Source organism: Cyprinus carpio, chromosome A2 (genome assembly GCF_018340385.1).
Source record: "Cyprinus carpio isolate SPL01 chromosome A2, ASM1834038v1, whole genome shotgun sequence".
In the NCBI taxonomy this organism is placed as follows: domain Eukaryota; kingdom Metazoa; phylum Chordata; class Actinopteri; order Cypriniformes; family Cyprinidae; genus Cyprinus; species Cyprinus carpio.
The window spans coordinates 7,597,351-7,614,295 of record NC_056573.1 but is presented as its reverse complement, the minus strand read 5'-3'; the positions used below and the strand labels follow the sequence as shown (position 1 = coordinate 7,614,295).

At 36.2% G+C, this 16,945-nt stretch overlaps 1 protein-coding gene across 4 annotated transcripts in view; it reads right to left on the bottom strand.

The window, feature by feature from the left end:
* The window catches only part of LOC109071345 (alanine aminotransferase 2-like), a 17,431-nt gene extending 982 nt beyond the window's left edge, over nt 1-16,449 (bottom strand). Inside the window, exons 1-11 of one of the 4 annotated variants that reach the window (XM_042771104.1) lie at nt 16,297-16,449; nt 15,623-15,812; nt 8,339-8,428; nt 8,027-8,135; nt 6,927-7,060; nt 6,341-6,584; nt 3,540-3,619; nt 3,213-3,349; nt 2,928-3,102; nt 644-799; nt 451-563 (exon numbers count right to left, since the gene is read on the bottom strand). In XM_042771104.1, the coding sequence (XP_042627038.1) occupies nt 451-563; nt 644-799; nt 2,928-3,102; nt 3,213-3,349; nt 3,540-3,619; nt 6,341-6,584; nt 6,927-7,060; nt 8,027-8,135; nt 8,339-8,428; nt 15,623-15,763 (1,379 nt within the window). In that variant the 5' untranslated portion in view covers nt 15,764-15,812; nt 16,297-16,449. Of the gene's footprint in view, nt 1-450; nt 564-643; nt 800-2,927; nt 3,103-3,212; nt 3,350-3,539; nt 3,620-6,340; nt 6,585-6,926; nt 7,061-8,026; nt 8,136-8,338; nt 8,429-11,815; nt 11,951-15,622; nt 16,178-16,268 lie in introns of those variants that run through there. The other 3 variants (XM_042771115.1, XM_042771099.1, XM_042771124.1) reach the window with 3 other exon arrangements.
* Between the last annotated feature and the right edge of the window lie 496 nt (nt 16,450-16,945).

The following is a 16,945-nucleotide window of genomic DNA, read 5'->3' as shown; positions in this document are numbered from 1 at the left end:
TAATTATTTGCTTTTAAAAACAGCATGTATGCATAAATAAATACATTTCACTTATTTTTCAACTTATTAATCTATTTTATAAATAGGAAAAAACATTGTGTGGTGTGTTTTTTTTTTTTTTTTTTTTCTTAACCAAATATTCTATGTACTTAACAGCATGTACTAATAAAGTCAGCAGGAAAAGAAAATACAACATATGTATTTTCTAGATGCATGTTATGGGTATTATTGTGACCAATTCAATGTGCATGTTTCACTTTCTTTTTTTTTTTGACATAACTCAATCTTCCATTGAAAAACTCAACCTCTCAGCCTCCATCCAACCATTTACCAAAGGATAAAACCAAATTCCCTCCCTATTTTTTTTTTCTTTTTCTTAATCCATTTCACCCAAAAAACAAATGCTTTTAAAAACCATGTTCTCATCAAAACTCTTGAGGACACACAAACCTGAAGTGATAAGTGCCTTCTCGTTGACCAAAACCACTGCCAGGAACGAGACAGATCCCAGTCTCCTCCAGAAGTTTCATGCAGTAGAACATGTCTGGAGCCTGACCCTTCGCCTGTATTCACACACACAGCAAGCCATGAACCAAGTGAACTAGACCAAGCAGAAGACAAAGAACATGTGACACAAACCGACCTTGGCTTCGTTGATGGCGCGTTCGGGTAGAGTGATGCAGGGGAAAGAGTACATGGCTCCCTGCACAGGGTTACATCTGATGCCTGGCACTGTATTCAGAATCTCCTCCGTCAGTTTGGCTTTTTCAGCCAAGGCACTCAGAATGGCTGTTCGTTCCTACACGAGACAGAGGAAGAAGACTAACAAAAGGAAGAAGACTGGGATACTAGCCAATGCGGTTAACTGGATTATACATACAGCTAACTGGGAGCGAAACCTAGGCTTTCTTGCAGAAGCAGGAGAAACAGTGTACAGCAGTTGAAAACTATATCTACAGTATGTCTGTCCTTAACTGAATACAGACAAAGGAACTGAGCCACTGACCATCTTTTCTTTCATATTTAAATCACTAAAAATGCTAATTATGTCATCATCTACTCATCCTCATGTCATTCCATGCAGAACACGAAATCAAGATATTCAGAAAAATGTCTCTGCTTTGCCCATATAATACAATCAGTGAGATTTTGGCCCCAAATGACTGTTATGATTATCACGAAAACAGTGGAAGCATTCTTTAAAATGTCTTATTTTGTTGTCCCAGAAGACAGAAAGACAATGGGTCTCATTCACCAATCATGTGTATGCACAAAGTTGTCCTTGAAATCTGCATATGAACATTTTCATGAACAAATCCTGATTCAACAACAACATTCATACTAAAATGTATTCTAAATTACAGGAAAAAATATAGGATCACTGTAACCATAAAAATCACATACTCTGAGGGTCCTTACAAATGTGTTAAAATTAAATTTTATACATAGATATTTCAATATACATGTACAACAAAGCAAAATTTATTTGATCAAAAATTCGGTAATGATGGGAGATATTATTATAATTTAAAATAACTGTTAAAATAAATGCACTTTAAAATGTAATGTATTCCTGTAATGGCAATACATGGGAATATGCAGAAATATGCTTAGGAATCATTTCTTAGGAGTATAAATTTTGAAATCTGCTTAAATTTTTTGTGGAAACTGTGATACACTACCATTCAGAAGTTTGAACAATTCCTGTGATTTTGGCATGTTTTATGAAAATGAAAAACCTCAAGCAAGTGGTCGCTTAATACTCCAAATTTCAAAACATAAGACGTTAAGAATACATTCACATGTGGAAAAATTTTTTTTTTTTAATTATCTCAATAAATTACTCACCCACATGTCATCCTAGGTGTATATGACTTTTTTCTTTCAGACGAATTCAGTCGTGGTTATATTAAAAATTGTCTTTTTATCTTTCAAGCTGTTTTATGGCACTCAGTGGGTGTTACAGTGCTTCAGGCCAAAAGAAGTGAAATAAAAAGCGCCCATCCATAAAAAAAGTGTTTCACACAGCTTCGGGGGGTGGGGGGGCTGAACAAAGACCTCCTGTAGTGAATCAATGCGTTTTTGTAAGAAAAATAACCATATTTAAAATGTAATAATTAATTTAATCTAGCTCGCGCTCACTGTTGTACACGGAAGCAGTTCCGGGCAGATGACATATGAAGTCAGCTTTGCGCACGCGCCGCTCAGAAGTGACGAACGCGGAAGTGCAGCGGAGAGATCAAAACAAAACAACGGTCACTAATTAGAAGTACAAAACAAGGATTTGTAAAGAAGAATGTCGGAGGATTTCGATATAAGCCAAGAGGAGACTGGTTTTCCTTTGCTAAAGTAACGAATCTTTGCTTCCTTCGATCCTATAAACAAAAGTTGGTTTTCCCGAGACTCACTGGCGCATGCACAACGCTGACCTCATAAGTCATCAATGGAACTGCTTCTGTGTACAACTGTTGGCGCAAGCTACATTAAAGTGATTATTGCGTTCTGAATATGGATATTTTTCTTACAAAAACGCATCGATTCGCTACAGGAGGCCTTTGTTCACCCACAGGAGCAGTGTGAGACTTTTTTTTATTATGGATGAGAAATTTTTATTTAACTTCTTTTGGACTGAAGCACTGTAACACCTGCTGAGTGCCATGAAACAGCTTGAAAGTTTAAAGACAATTATTAATATAACTCCAGCTGGATTCGTCTGAAAGAAGATACACACCTAGGATGACTTGAGAGTGAGAAAATTATGGCCTAATTTTCATTTTTGGGTGAACTAACACTTTAATGCATGCAATTACTAATGAATAAGACCCAATGTCTTGAAAATAACTTTTCCTATAACCAGAGTCGTACACCACCATGTTAGTTTGTCTACTTGCTGTGGTAAAAAATCTACAATATGGAAAGACAGGCACCATCATGAAGGTTTGGTAGGAGGGTTCTCCAGGCTTAGGGGAGTTGACAACCAGATCCATGAGGGCTTGTCCAGGTGCAGGCGGGCACAAACGCACTGATACCAGCTTGGTGAGCTGAGCCTTCACCTCTGGGTCCATGTTGATGACCTCCATGTATCCTCCTCGAAAACCACATCTGAAAGTGTGTGTTTATTTATGGATGTTAAATAAGAAAGTACATTGTATGGATTGGATGAACTTAAGTATTTTCATCTGAAATGATAAGTGTGATAAATGTGTACTCACTCTCCCATGTAGCACTTCGAGGTGGAGTGGAATGATACCAGTTCTACTTTGCTTGAATACTCTGGACCCATCTCAAACAGCACTTTCTTGAAGGAGTGAAACTCACAGCCCTCTGCATACACATTATCCTGATACACCTATAAAAAAGAGACAAGTAGTAAGAGAAATGTTTAGTGCTTGTAAAGGAAACATTGTATGAATATTTAAGGAAGTGTGCACTTCTCTGCCTGTAGATGCTGATGCTAGGGGTGCACGTGATGTAAATAAAAAATTTATAGAATGATATAATATGGTGTAAACACCTTATGACCCCCAGTATCAACTTACTTCATCAGCCATTAGGAAGAGGTTTTCTTTGGCTGCAAATTGGATTACATCTTCAATACATTGTCTGCTTTGTACCTGACCTATTGAAAGAAAGAATGTAAATATATATATATATATATATATATATATATATATATAAGAAATATAAACATATATATATATATATATATATATAATGGAAAGAAAAGAAATAAATCATTTATAAAAGATAAGAAGAAAAACTGGCAGATTTAATTAATCTTGCAGTTATTAAACAATGGTTTGGATTATTATACCATGCAAAAAGTTTTGCTCACCAAAGCTGCAAAATTATAGTGAAAACAGTGAAATATTACTGCAATTTAAAACACCTGTTTTCTATTTTAATATATTTTTTATGTAATTTATTCATATCATAATGTCATTACTCCGGATTCAGGGTAACGTGATCCTTCAGAAATCATTCTAATATGCTGATTTATTATTATTATTATTATTATTATTATTATAACAACTAACATCATAAACATCATAAATATTATTATTATTGTTATCATCACAGCTGAAAATGGTTGTGCTGCTTAATATTTTTGTGGAAACCATGATACTTTATCCAGGATTCTTTAATAAATAGAAAGTTTGAAAGAACAGAAAATTATTTAAAAATAAATAAATAATAATAATATTAATAACAACAACAACAACAACAACAACAACAACAACAATAATAATAATAATCTCAATCTGACTGACCCCAAAGTTTTTATCTGTAGTGTATAAATGTATACTTTAAACCCAGTATAAGCCATTCAAACTATGACTTAAACCTACCAAAACAAAAATAGATTTATATTTATAATATAATATTTGATTTAATATTAAAGGGGTCATGACATGGGTTTCTTTATTTTATTATTATGGTCCCCTAGGTGCAATTATAGTATTACTATAGTTTTTTTTTTTTACTTTTAAAATGTAGTGAATTATGACATTTTCCCACCCTGTTTCTCATCCTTTGATTCAAACAGTCTGATTTTGGGTTGTTTCCCCTTTAAGAGTTCATTGTTAACGCCCACTGTTATGATTGGCTAACGACAGTGCCTATGGATCAATTATTAACACCCCCAGCCAGAACATTTGTGGATTGATTGAGCGTAACTGTTTAGTAGCGGGTGATTCCATGTACGATGTCGCGTTTTCATTGGTCAGTCGTTGAAGCCTATTTCTGATTGGTTGTTGCCGTTTTGACAGCGTTTATGCCAAGCGCAAAAAGAAAGAATTCGAAGAGAAGAGTACTTGGCCATGCGCGAACGCACGGGACACAGTCTAAGCACATACACGCTTACTTTAAGGCGAAGAGGAGATATTCGCGATTGCACTGAACACGGTTTAAGTGCAGGCATACTCTCTGAAGCGAGCCCAGAGAAAATTCTTACAAGATCAACGTGTATTGATTTTCCCGCGCACGAGCAGAGAGATTCGCGCTCCGCACATTATATTAAATGTACTTTCCCGCGCTACAATAATGCGCTCATCGACATTTGACAGGGAAATAACGCCATACTGCGTGGCATTGTAATTTTCCTGTACACAGACCCACTCGCTGTCCGTTAGTGATGTGTCATGCGCAAAAGATGCTCCGAGAGCCGATGCTTTGTAGTGAATCAGAAGAGCCGGCTCGCATCGAGTCGAGTGAGAGCCGCCTCCCAGTTTTTTTTCCTTTCGCCGCTTACCACAAGGCAGAGCTTTGTTTTGATACTCAGCAATCGCATCGGGGCAGATTGGATATCAGATTATGTCGTAATAGCATGGGATCAATACCTTATGTATAACAGAGGAGGGGGTTAAATAGGGCCAGATAATCGACAGCAGAGATAGGTTCAGTTCTCAAGCTGAGGCATCTGTTTTTTTTGAATATAAAATAGAAACAATTAATACGAATGTTTTGCTTGAGTTTGGTTCTAGTTCTGTATAAGTGACTGCATGTGTAATCGTTGTCATTATATTTGCTTGTTTTGTTAATTTGTAAATAAAAAATGTTCTGAATTAAAATATTAAACAATACAAACAAAAGAATGGGTTTTGTAACCAAATTAATGCACAACATTTAGGCAATTGTAAGGATGATCTCACAAAAAATGACGTTAAAGACTCACACACAAACCATTAATTTTTGCAAAGTCTATGGCGTATTGCCTACGCTAAAAGCCGGTACTAATCCTAAATTAAGAGCCGTTCAGGAGTCGAACCAGCCAGCTTTGGGAGCAAAATAAGCCTAAAAGAAATCCATCATAAAGCCGCCTCTCTGAAAAGAGCCGAGTCACTATGCCCATCACTACTGTCCGTCGACTGAACACTTTCTGAGGCATGCGGCTCGCGCGACAACTACTGTTAATGAGCGTAGTTTCCGTGTGCTGGAGGCGTCCATATGCAAATTGTTGGAACGTCACTTATGACGTCACTTCTTACCTGGATCCATGTATTTAGACTTGATTAAATAAATGGCTCGTTTATAATGGGGAGGACGTCTTAAGCTATGAAACTTGCAGGACGTTTTAATGATACAAAGACCTCTTATATTACAAAAGATCAAGGCAAATTTGGTTTCTCATTTCATGACCCCTTTAATATTCTATAAAAGTGTATAAACTGATTATATTATAATTATTTAATTATTACTATTATATTATTATTATACCTAATAAAAATCAGTTTTTGATAGGTAGTTATTATTACTGTATACATAATAACTAATTAAAAAAACTACATTAAAGGTAATCGATTTGAATCCTTTTTTCAAGGAAAAGAACTTAATGTCTCACCAGTGGGGTTGCCGGGGTTGATGATGCACAGTACACGGGGGTTGCAATGCTCCCTGGCTGCCTGTAGAGAGCGCTGTAGCTCACTAATGTCTAGACTCCAGCACTTCTCCTCATTCAAGTAGTAATTGACCTGAACAGCACCCAGCTCTGCTATAGATGCGGAGTAAAGAGGGTACTGAGGAATAGAGATCATGACCCCTGTACGTGTACGACCTTCCCCAGCGGTCAACAGCTTCAGTATGGTCTAAAAGACAACAAGAGACAATAAGAAGACCATAAGAAATAAAACTACATTTCTACATTTCCTCGGTTGTTGGGGTATGGTCATGTGGTTTCTAAATGGTTGTTTACATCTAGAAGGCTCAATGTAAGACTATGGGATTTGTTTTTAATGTAAAAATCTTAAATCTGATATACCGAATTATGAATTAAAATAAAAGCTGTACTCATATGAAATAATAAGTATACTGGATATAGCAGAGCAGAAAACTGGTGGACTGTTTGTTTAATTGGCATACTGGAGCAGTCTAACTCTGAGTACACAAGTTCAGTGTACAAAAAACGTGTTTGTGTTTGCCTGACGTACCACAATGCCGTCACTGGCTCCTGTCGTGAGGTAGATGTTATCAGGATCAGACGGAATACCACCATCACGACGCTGTATGTAGTTTGCAACATCGTGCCTCACACATTCAATGCCCTGACTGGTAGTGTACGCACCTGAGAGAAGGAACAGAGCAAAGGGAGGTGTGAATATGGAATAGTTTCCTTACAACATATAATATAGCGTCAAATCCTCAGAGACCTTTTAGATAGTAACATATTGACTGGAGAACACTGGGTAACATCAATGGTTTCAGTAGTTTACAGTTAGTACAGTTAGAGTTTAGTTTATAATTAAGTGTTTTGGTTTAAATTTACATATAAAAGTTTCTGTAAGTCCTGTAACTGGTCACCACTTTTTTTTCTTCTTCTGTGGAACACAAAAAGATGATATTTTGAAGAACGTATCAGCTGTTTTTATCCATATAATAACCGTCAATGGAGTCCAAAACAAAACTGGACCCCACTGGTTCTTACTGTATGAACAACAATAACACAAAAAAAAACTGAGATTTTTTTTTTTTCAAAGTATTTTCTTTTGTGTTATGCAGAAGAAATAATGTCAGGGTGAGTAAATGACGACAATTGGGTGAACTATCCCTTTAAGTTTTTCACCATTTTTAATTTGCACTTCACTTTAAATGAACATTAAATTAAAACTGACCATATTTACTAACCCAGTAAACATTACATATCATAACACCAAATTACAAAAAACCAAACAATTATCAAAACCAAAAAAATTACTCCTCATAACAAACACTTTCCACAATCAAATCAAATCACCAAGGCCTCCTTTTTTTTTCTTTCCAAAAGAGACACTTGATAAAAACAAGACCCTCTCAACATTTGTTTTTCTCAATAAATATCCAGTTTCTTTCATAAATGTATCACAATACAGAAATAAATTAGGTTGTCATTTGTCATATACATGTACATTTAAACAAAATGAGTATCTAAATGTAGTTATATATTTCACATAGTCTTTCACATTATATGTGTAATGTGTAATAATTATAAACATTTGAAGATTGTTGTCATTTGATATTTCATGCCAAACCTCATTATACACACATCACATACCGATGCTGTTTCCTCCACATGATTGCAAAATACGCCTCGCTCGATTTTTGGCATCTTCTGGAAACTTGTTGTCATCAAGTAGTTGTGGATAAGTACACAACGCCATCACCTAGAGAAAAAAAAGTAGCTTATGAGGCTACATAAAACATCTAGAAGAAAAAAAAAGGTAAAACTATGTACAAATCTAAAACTGTTGACTTTGGTTAATGCATGGAAGAGTTGAAAGCGCAGTGGACCTGAAAATGACTGGAAACGTCTAGAGTAGATCATTCATTGACACTCTTAGTCAGCAAAAGGAGAGGAGTCAGGTACCTGTCGAAAAAAGGTGATTGGCCGTTGTCCCATAGCGTGAGCATCTCCGATGTTTGCTTTAATGACCTCTTCAAAAGGTTTCTTGACCCCCTGTAATACAGTAATAAAACAGACATTCAAGTCATTCCAAACACAAAAAAAAAAAAAACTCAGACAAAACTCATGCACCTCAGTGGGAGAAGACGGGTGACAAATTAAAAAAAAGCTATGTGTTCTAAAATTGGCTCAAAAACCAAACATGTTTGAAATTGACAGAATCATAGTCTAAAGCTAAAAATTATTATTATTATTTTTTTTTTTTTTAAATCAAAGTCTGTGCACATCACACACTAAATGATTTTCTGTTAAATCTGTCAACTGCAGCTGCCCGAAATCTGCAGACTGGCTATGACTTTTTGCCAAGTCATTGCTAAGCAGTTGCCAATGTGTTTGTCGTGGTTGCCAGGGTATTCAGGGAGGTTGGTAAGTGGTTGGTAAAGTGTTCTGGGTGGCCAAGTCAAAAGTTCCCACCAACAAGTCTCAATAGGTATGTTTATCTTAATGCAGCACTGAGGAGACTGACTGGCATCTGACTTGAAGTAGTGCATGCCGGGTAGAAATTTGGGCACTTGGGATGTTGCTGACACCACATCACTGTGACATATACCATCAAAGTACAGCAAGAACGATTCGAGAGCAGTCGGCTGGCTCATTGCGCACAGTTTCTCCAGAGCAGCTGCACAATCTCTGATAACAACACAGCTGTTTTATAACTTGCTGCATTGGCCGATGACAACAACGATGTGTTTCATGTTTATTCTGACACCTCAAGTTCCACTAATGCTCACATATGTATTTTCAGCCGCAGGTGAAGTCAATTACACCTTATGATATGGCCCGGGTGTGAACTGAAATGTTGGAACATTAATATTCATGATGAAGGCTCTACCTGATTGGTTGGTGAAACTCAATATGGAGTGGGCTTTTTATGCATAGGGACTAATAAGCTAGCAGCTTTCTCCTACCATCCAACATTTCAGACATTTGCAACTCAAGCTTCTTCTTTAATGTGAGTCTATGGACATGTTTTATTTTTCACCAGGAAAATCCTTATATCTGATTGCTTAGAAAAGTAACAGCAGATCATTCCTCAACTGTGCAAGATGAGTTTTGTGATTTTTATTCAACCTCTGAATTCATCTGATCAGCAGAGGGCTAAAATGCTGTTTACATGTCGTATCTGGCGTACAAATAAGCAGCAAGGGTCAGTTGTACTGCCGATGGCAGGGGTTCACCCAGTCCCCTTCTGTGTCCCATTCTTTCTGTTTACTCATTTCAAAAGCACTTTAACAGACTGTGCAGCTGAAGCCTCACAAACAACATCCTTGTCACTCTCGCTGCATGCTGATTGCAACACACAAGCACCTTGTTTTTCCAAAATATGTTGTTCTCTCCGAAGTGGAACACACCATTCAGACAGAGCAAGATTATAAAACTTGTTTTACTGTCATCTGAGGATTTTTCTGCTAAACAAATGACCTGCTTAAGGAAATGTTAAAAGAAATCAGCGATCAGACAGATGGAGTGAAAGCCTATTCAGACACTGAATGTGTGGGAAAAAGACATTGCAGTTATGAAATCTAGAGGTAACAAATGTGTAAATGCGTAAATGTGTGAAAAAAAAAAAAAAAAAAATCTAACTACCTTTCTAATCTTTTTGTATTCAATCTATTTTCTTTTCATTTATTATACAATTATAAAAAAAGACCTCTAACACTAGCTTGCTCTATTCTTTTTCTATTCTATCTGTTTTTCTTTTTATTTATTATATTATATAAAAGCCCTTGCTACGTGTACTGCGTTTAAGCTAACTGAGACTTGTTATCGCACTTATATATCATTGCTCTTTTGTTGTTTTTTGATTGCTTCCATTGTCCTCATTTGTAAGTCACTTTGGATAAAAGCATCTGCTAAATGACTAAATGTAAACGTAAATGTAAATGTGTAAATTTCTCACCCCCTATAAGAGAGAGAGAATATCACACACCTTAGAGACTATATAGGCTGTTCTACAAATGATAGAAATAATGTTTGTTTTATAAAAATCTTTATAGTCAGTGTTGCAACTTTTCAATGTAAAATGGTCAAAAACCTTCTCGTAAAAATATGTTATGAATGTGAATTCTTGCAGCCAGAGCAGGTCTTTACATGATCAGCAAGAATGTGCTCCCTGATTCCAATTTCAGAACACATGTTCTAATGAGAGTCAGACTTCTAGGTGTCATGCGGGAAACTGTCGGAGCGAGAGTTGAATGCAAATACAGTATTTTTATAATATAATAAAAAAGTACAAGAACCAATAAAACCAGAAATGTATAAATGAGATTACACAAATTCATACAAATTCGCCACCAATTTGCAACATAGTAACAAACATAAAATGGTATCAAATGCTGTGAGAGTGTGTTGGGGAAACAGGAACAGAACAAACCAAAAGTCCAGATAACAAGACAATATCACAAAGAAACTGAACCATAACACTTGAACTTAAGAAGTGCAATAGGTTCAAGCAATCAACCTGTCATAAGAATATATTTCAAATGCCAGATAGTAGCTGATAATACTGTCATTTATGAATAGGTGAGTTGTATTTGAATTTTTTCTCCAAAAATACAAAATAAATATAAAAGTAATGTAGAGTTAAAGGGTTAGTTCTTCTATAAATAAAATAAAAAATAAAAACTTGAAAAAGATGATATTTTAAGAAATGGTCACCAAAACTGTTTGATTACCAGATTTCCTAAAAAAAAATGTTTATCTTGTATTCCTCAGTAGAAAGATTCAGGTTTGGAACAATATGATACGAGTTTTCATTTTTCATCTTTAAAACTCCCTAAATTAACCATTTAAAACTTTCTAAACTAACCCTTTGAAACTCCCTGAACATGTTTTGCTCTGCTAGCTAACACATTTATACATGGTTTGTAAATAACTTTTATTTTTCATTTGTCCTTTGAATTTGAGTTGGCCACAGAAAATCTTTTAGTATTTGTCTAATTCTTCTCAATATCAAAAATAAGATGTTTTCTGTCACAGTACCATGGTTGCTCTGACAGTGTAGTTTATTCTTCACACTGTTCTACACTCAATGTCTGATTTTCTTCAAGGTGGCACTGAAATGAACTGAAAAGAAGCTAGGACTTTGTCTATTCGGCTATAATTAAACATTTCTGGAGTGAATGTCTAAATGACACTCAACCTATGTGTATAATTTGGAAAATAAGCTGTGTAATTAAAATAGAACAGCAATGAGAGCTAAAAAGAGTGTGATTGTCACTGTGTGTTTAATTTGAATCACATCTGACAGGCATCTTCTAACAAAAGCCGTGTAGTACACTACAATATTTTGGTTATTTTACAACAGGCATTCTTGCAAAAGAGTTCAGCATGCTTTATGTGTGTTATACAACATAGGCTTAGTGCTGAAATTGTACTTGCACTTGATTATGGCTCTTTCATTCTCTCACATGTCATCCTGTCCCTCAGGCTCCAGCTGTCTTGAATTCAACAAACAACAGCGGCGGTCCCAGTAGTTGGTACGGACAGGACTAGATTGCAAGCTGCACATCTGTGTCTCATTAGGGCGAGACTGAGTCTCTGTCCAATAGAACCAGATGCATCTACCAGAAACTCCCACCTCCCCAAAAAAGCCCTAAAGCATTATTTCCCAACTCTTTAGCTATTGGTCACAAAGGGGAGAGGGTTGTAAATGGCAGCCAATCAGATGTAGCTGTGTGTCTACCGCCCTTAAAGGAATGACACCCTTTCATCCTGTTTGAGCAGAGGATAAATGATTTGTGTTGGAAAGAGATTTTCAGACTTGTAAAAGTGAGTCACGCAGACTTTCACAGTATGTAGCACGGGGGGACAGTAGGTCAGATTTCACTAAGCATTTCTGTAGTTATTACATCTGGCTTTGCCCTACGTTATCCAATAACTGCAATTCGTTTACTCAACATATGACTGATGATCTGCATTTTTATAGCAGCATATGCATTAAAGATATAGTGCAAGATATAAAGTGTGGGTTAAAAAATAACATGGTAACTATAATTGGTGCAAAAGGTGTTAAACCAACTGCAAGGTTAAAAGGCTGTTTTAAATTAAATGTAAAAAATTAGCACAACAGTGTGCTGACTTTGCACATGTTTTTATATTTTTTGGTTGCGCACCTGTTTTTGTTATTTTTTTTTGTACACCACTCCACACCAGAGACATTTTTCTCTTTTTTTCCCCCTATAATAATACTTTTGTAATACATTTGGGGTGTGACTTTTTACCGTCTTGTTTTTGGAGAAGTCACTGGTTTCAGTTCCAGCATCAGCAAAAACCAGCAGTGGATATTATATTAGAAAGACTCTACTATTCATAATTTCCTAATGAAAGAAGTTCTTTTTTTTATTATTATTACTGATGTTGGATATTGGTTGCAGGAAATTTCAGGGGTGGGACATTCTAACTCTAGCAAGCATTTGATTGACTGTTCAGTGCACAATCAATGTTTTTGGTCTATAATCCCACAAGAGACAGACTGAAAAAACACATTTAATTATATTAACCTCTATAATAATAAGTGATATATATATATATATATATATATATATATATATATATATATATATATATAGTGTATATCTGATAAAAGTGAATTTAGTCAACTTTTAGGAGTATGCTACCATATAGATGGGCTCAAAGCTAAAAGCCCTAGGCCTAGACTAAAAGCATCAAAACTTTAATTCTGATATATTCTGTATGAACTATACAAAAGAACAGTCAGTTTTTGTCTATTGTATGGAACAAATTCTAAATAGACATTTTATGAATAAATGCTAATTATTTACAGTAAGGTATCCACTGAATGTTAATAAGCATACGCATACTGTGCACTGTGCATTTCAATGATACACTCACTCTCCTGTTCCTGTGCCACTAACACATTTATGAAACCTCATCTTTGGACTTTCTGTACTTCAGAATATATCACCGCTGGGCATTGAAGTCCACCCTTCTGCAGAGTTTAGCTCCAACTGAATCAAACAGACCAGGCTATAATTGTCAAGTAATTCTGAAGAATTTGGTTAGATTTTTCAGGTGCATTTGATTAGGCTTGGAGCTAAACTTTGCAGGACAGTGAACTATAAAGGCCAGAGTTGCTCACCTCTGATGTAAGTTCATGTACTTTGTAACTACATGGATACTATGTATACTTGCTTTTGCAATCTTTTACCAACCAATAAAACTTTGCTGAAAGACAAAGACAAACAAAAAGCCAAAGAAATGCAGAGTGAAAGAAACTGCATCAAAGAGCCTTTAAGAAAAATAGAGGAGTGAGACGAGTAAGTAAATGAGAGAAAGCAAGCAGTAGGAAGCCAAAAATAGATTTGTACAGTATTAGGTGAAGGCCACCTTTGTCATGCATGTCTTTCCCAGAAACCTAAAACCAATGGACCTGCAGGTGCCAAAAACTAAAACACAGTGTGTATTCTTTCCTAGATCAAGAAATCCCCCAACAGATTGTGCTAAAAAAACATCTTGGTTGCATTATTATAACATGTGATTTCTGGAAAACAGTTTTTATGACAGCAATGAAAGTAGGATATAATTGAACTCTTTCACAATTTAATTACCATGGACACATTTAATAGAGTCTGTTGACTCATTGTTCTTGCAGCACTTGTTCCTGCAGTCTCTAACCATGTTTGTGTGGATTTGTCACTGTGACTGCTGGTACCTTGCATCTAAGCAAAAGCCTTTTGCATGTGCCTCAGGGGCAAATTTATTGTGATTTGAAATTATTGTGTGACAGTTGTAATTTGTATAAAAACTAGATTAAATCATTGTCACACAATATTGAAACTGTTTATTTCATGCATTGTTTAGATTGTCATGGGTTTAAAAATGTAATTATTATTTTTATATAGCATTTTCATTGCTTATGATTGAAGGTCAGGCTGAAACAAGGAGCATAAATGCATTTGAAAAATAAAAGGCATTTGAGGCATAATTACGTTTATTAAGCTTTAAATGTGACAAAGTTTTAATGTAAGCTTCATTTGGCAACAGGTTGTTAAAAAAAAGAAAAAAAATCAACCTCTGGGACATAAAAGTGTATATGTAAAGCTGAAATTATGAGGTAATGTTTTGTAAATAAAGCATGTGATTTAAGAGTGATGAATGTGATTTAAAAACAAAATATCTAACACAAAATGTTCTGGTGCGATTCTGTATTAAATGTTAGACCTGGAAGGAAATAATCCAGCTTCAGCTGTTGTTTTGCAACTGTGTGGCAACAGATGTTTGACATCTAATATAATTCCCATGTGTGTTAATACTTAGAAGCCAATTTAAAGAGTTAGCAAAGACTTGACAAACAGAGATGCTCTCTGTTCGTTTGACAATCAGTGCTGACTCTAGACTGTGATCTTATGAAAGGCATGACCTCAGAGTACACTACTACTCCCAGCACCACTCATATGGCCAGCAGAAATGATGGCTGCTATGAGATGTCTGTAGCCAAACTAATTATGAATGCGTAACAAAGAGTGGACTATATTCACTAATGACCGATGTCAGTCTGCTTTACAAGCACTGACCTAATAAATGTTCCATAAACGGAGGATAAAGATTGATGGAGAGACATACTTTTAACCGTTAAATTGTTGTTGGATTACCTTATCAAAGCTTTTGAATTGCAATCCACTTTAAAAGTGTCTTTGTGAGGAACCTCAAGCACAACAGTAAAGATGTTTACTAGAAAAATGAAATTGCATCTTTTTCCAGTAAGAAGAATAGAAATAGCCTGTTTATGATCTGAGAGGTTCAGTGCACATGCACTAGGCTTTAAAAACTTTTGTCAAGTAACCTTAAATGTGCTTTAGTAAAATGGTTCTATTCAAAAACGGTATTTAATACTAGCCTGACTAGACTGCTACCCCAAAAGTAATTTGTAATTGAAATCACACAAAAAAATGCAAAAAGCTATATTTTTGTGAGTGTGTGTGTGATTTGAATTACAAATTACACAAAAACTGAACTAGGTGAACTGATGCTCCTCATGTGTTATCACTTTAGAGCGAAGGTTGGGGTGCTAGTCACATATAGACACACTGCATAATTATTATTCCTGATATGCTAAATGGTCTTTCTTCCAGACAGTGCGCAAGAGAATTACAGGATGTTTGCAGAATTTACAGCCTGCCATAACATAAACTTTGTTTGCGAAGATTTAATCAATACTGCTTATACCTCTTTTAGCTCTTTCTCGATCTGCACCGCGCGCTGAACGATCGGACCCCGGACCGCGTAGTCAACCTTCTTCACGTTGGCGTTCATGGTGTCAACGGTAAGCACTTTCCCCCCACGGGGTAACGCTCCGTTTTCGGACATCTTCTGGTGTAGATGTTCTCTTTGGGCCGCCGGGAATAAAGAAAGATTCCTATGGGGAGAAGAAAGGGAAGGCAGCGGATAAAAGTTCAGGACCCTGTCTGGAACCTTGGGGTACACCGCGGTGTAAGCCTCACATCTTCCCCATTTCAAAACGCTCACGGTTCTATTAGATAACATTTTTATAAACAGTTAAAAGCGCAGCAGGTTTACTTTACGGTTTATGGTGTAGAGCTTAAATTTGGGTTCTTAAAATTTGGTTATCAGCGCACGTTGCTGTTACGCGTGTAATAAACCCTACACATATCTACTCGAGAAGACCTTTGGACTGTGCATCAGATAGCCTAGTTCAAGATTTCATTAGAAAGCACAAGCAACTGCTGACCCCCATTAAATCCCCACGCCTCTTTTTATCTACTGGGCTCACAAACAGTACATTCAGAGTTTCTCTAGTTACTTTTCCATAATTGCCATCCCCTTTTTAAATGGGGAGTTTTATAGCCCGTACCTCCTCCCGATAGTAGGCTATTACGCACCAGAAGTGTAGAAAGGGAAGACTCCTCGGTTACAGAGATTACAGACAGCAACGATCGACCCGTGTCAAGCGTGTGAAGCGTCTAAAGCGGATCCAAACTTTGACCGGTGTAAAACTTCCCTTCACATTGAACCTCCTCCCATTGATCCAATAACTGAGAATAAAGCGCGCCAGCTCCTCCCATGTTGACTAAGGCTCTGTATGTCTTGCAGTGGAGATTAACAAACAGTGTGATCACATTACAGGGTTATGTGTTTTTGAAAGAACTTTTCCGCAAAGGTAGGCCTACTGGCAAACTTCAGGAAATATAGAGCAATTGGAGAAATTGGCAGAATTGACAAGAATTGATGCTAAATCTAATTATCAGAGACCACGATGTTCCAGACAGCATGCACTTCATTATTCAACCACTTTGATCTTACTGGAACATGTGAGAGGAGGCTTGTTGGTTGTTAAAGAGGAGATATTACTGGATATATTCAAATGTCCTTTACACTAAGAGAGAGAGGGGAAAAAAAAGGTTATTTTAAGAACTGTTCACAGAAAGTTTCTTTAGGGAGCCCAGAATGGTTCTTCTATGCAACTGCAGAGAAAACACCTTTGGAACCTTTATTTTTAAAAGTAGGCTAAACAATGGAATCCATCTGGGA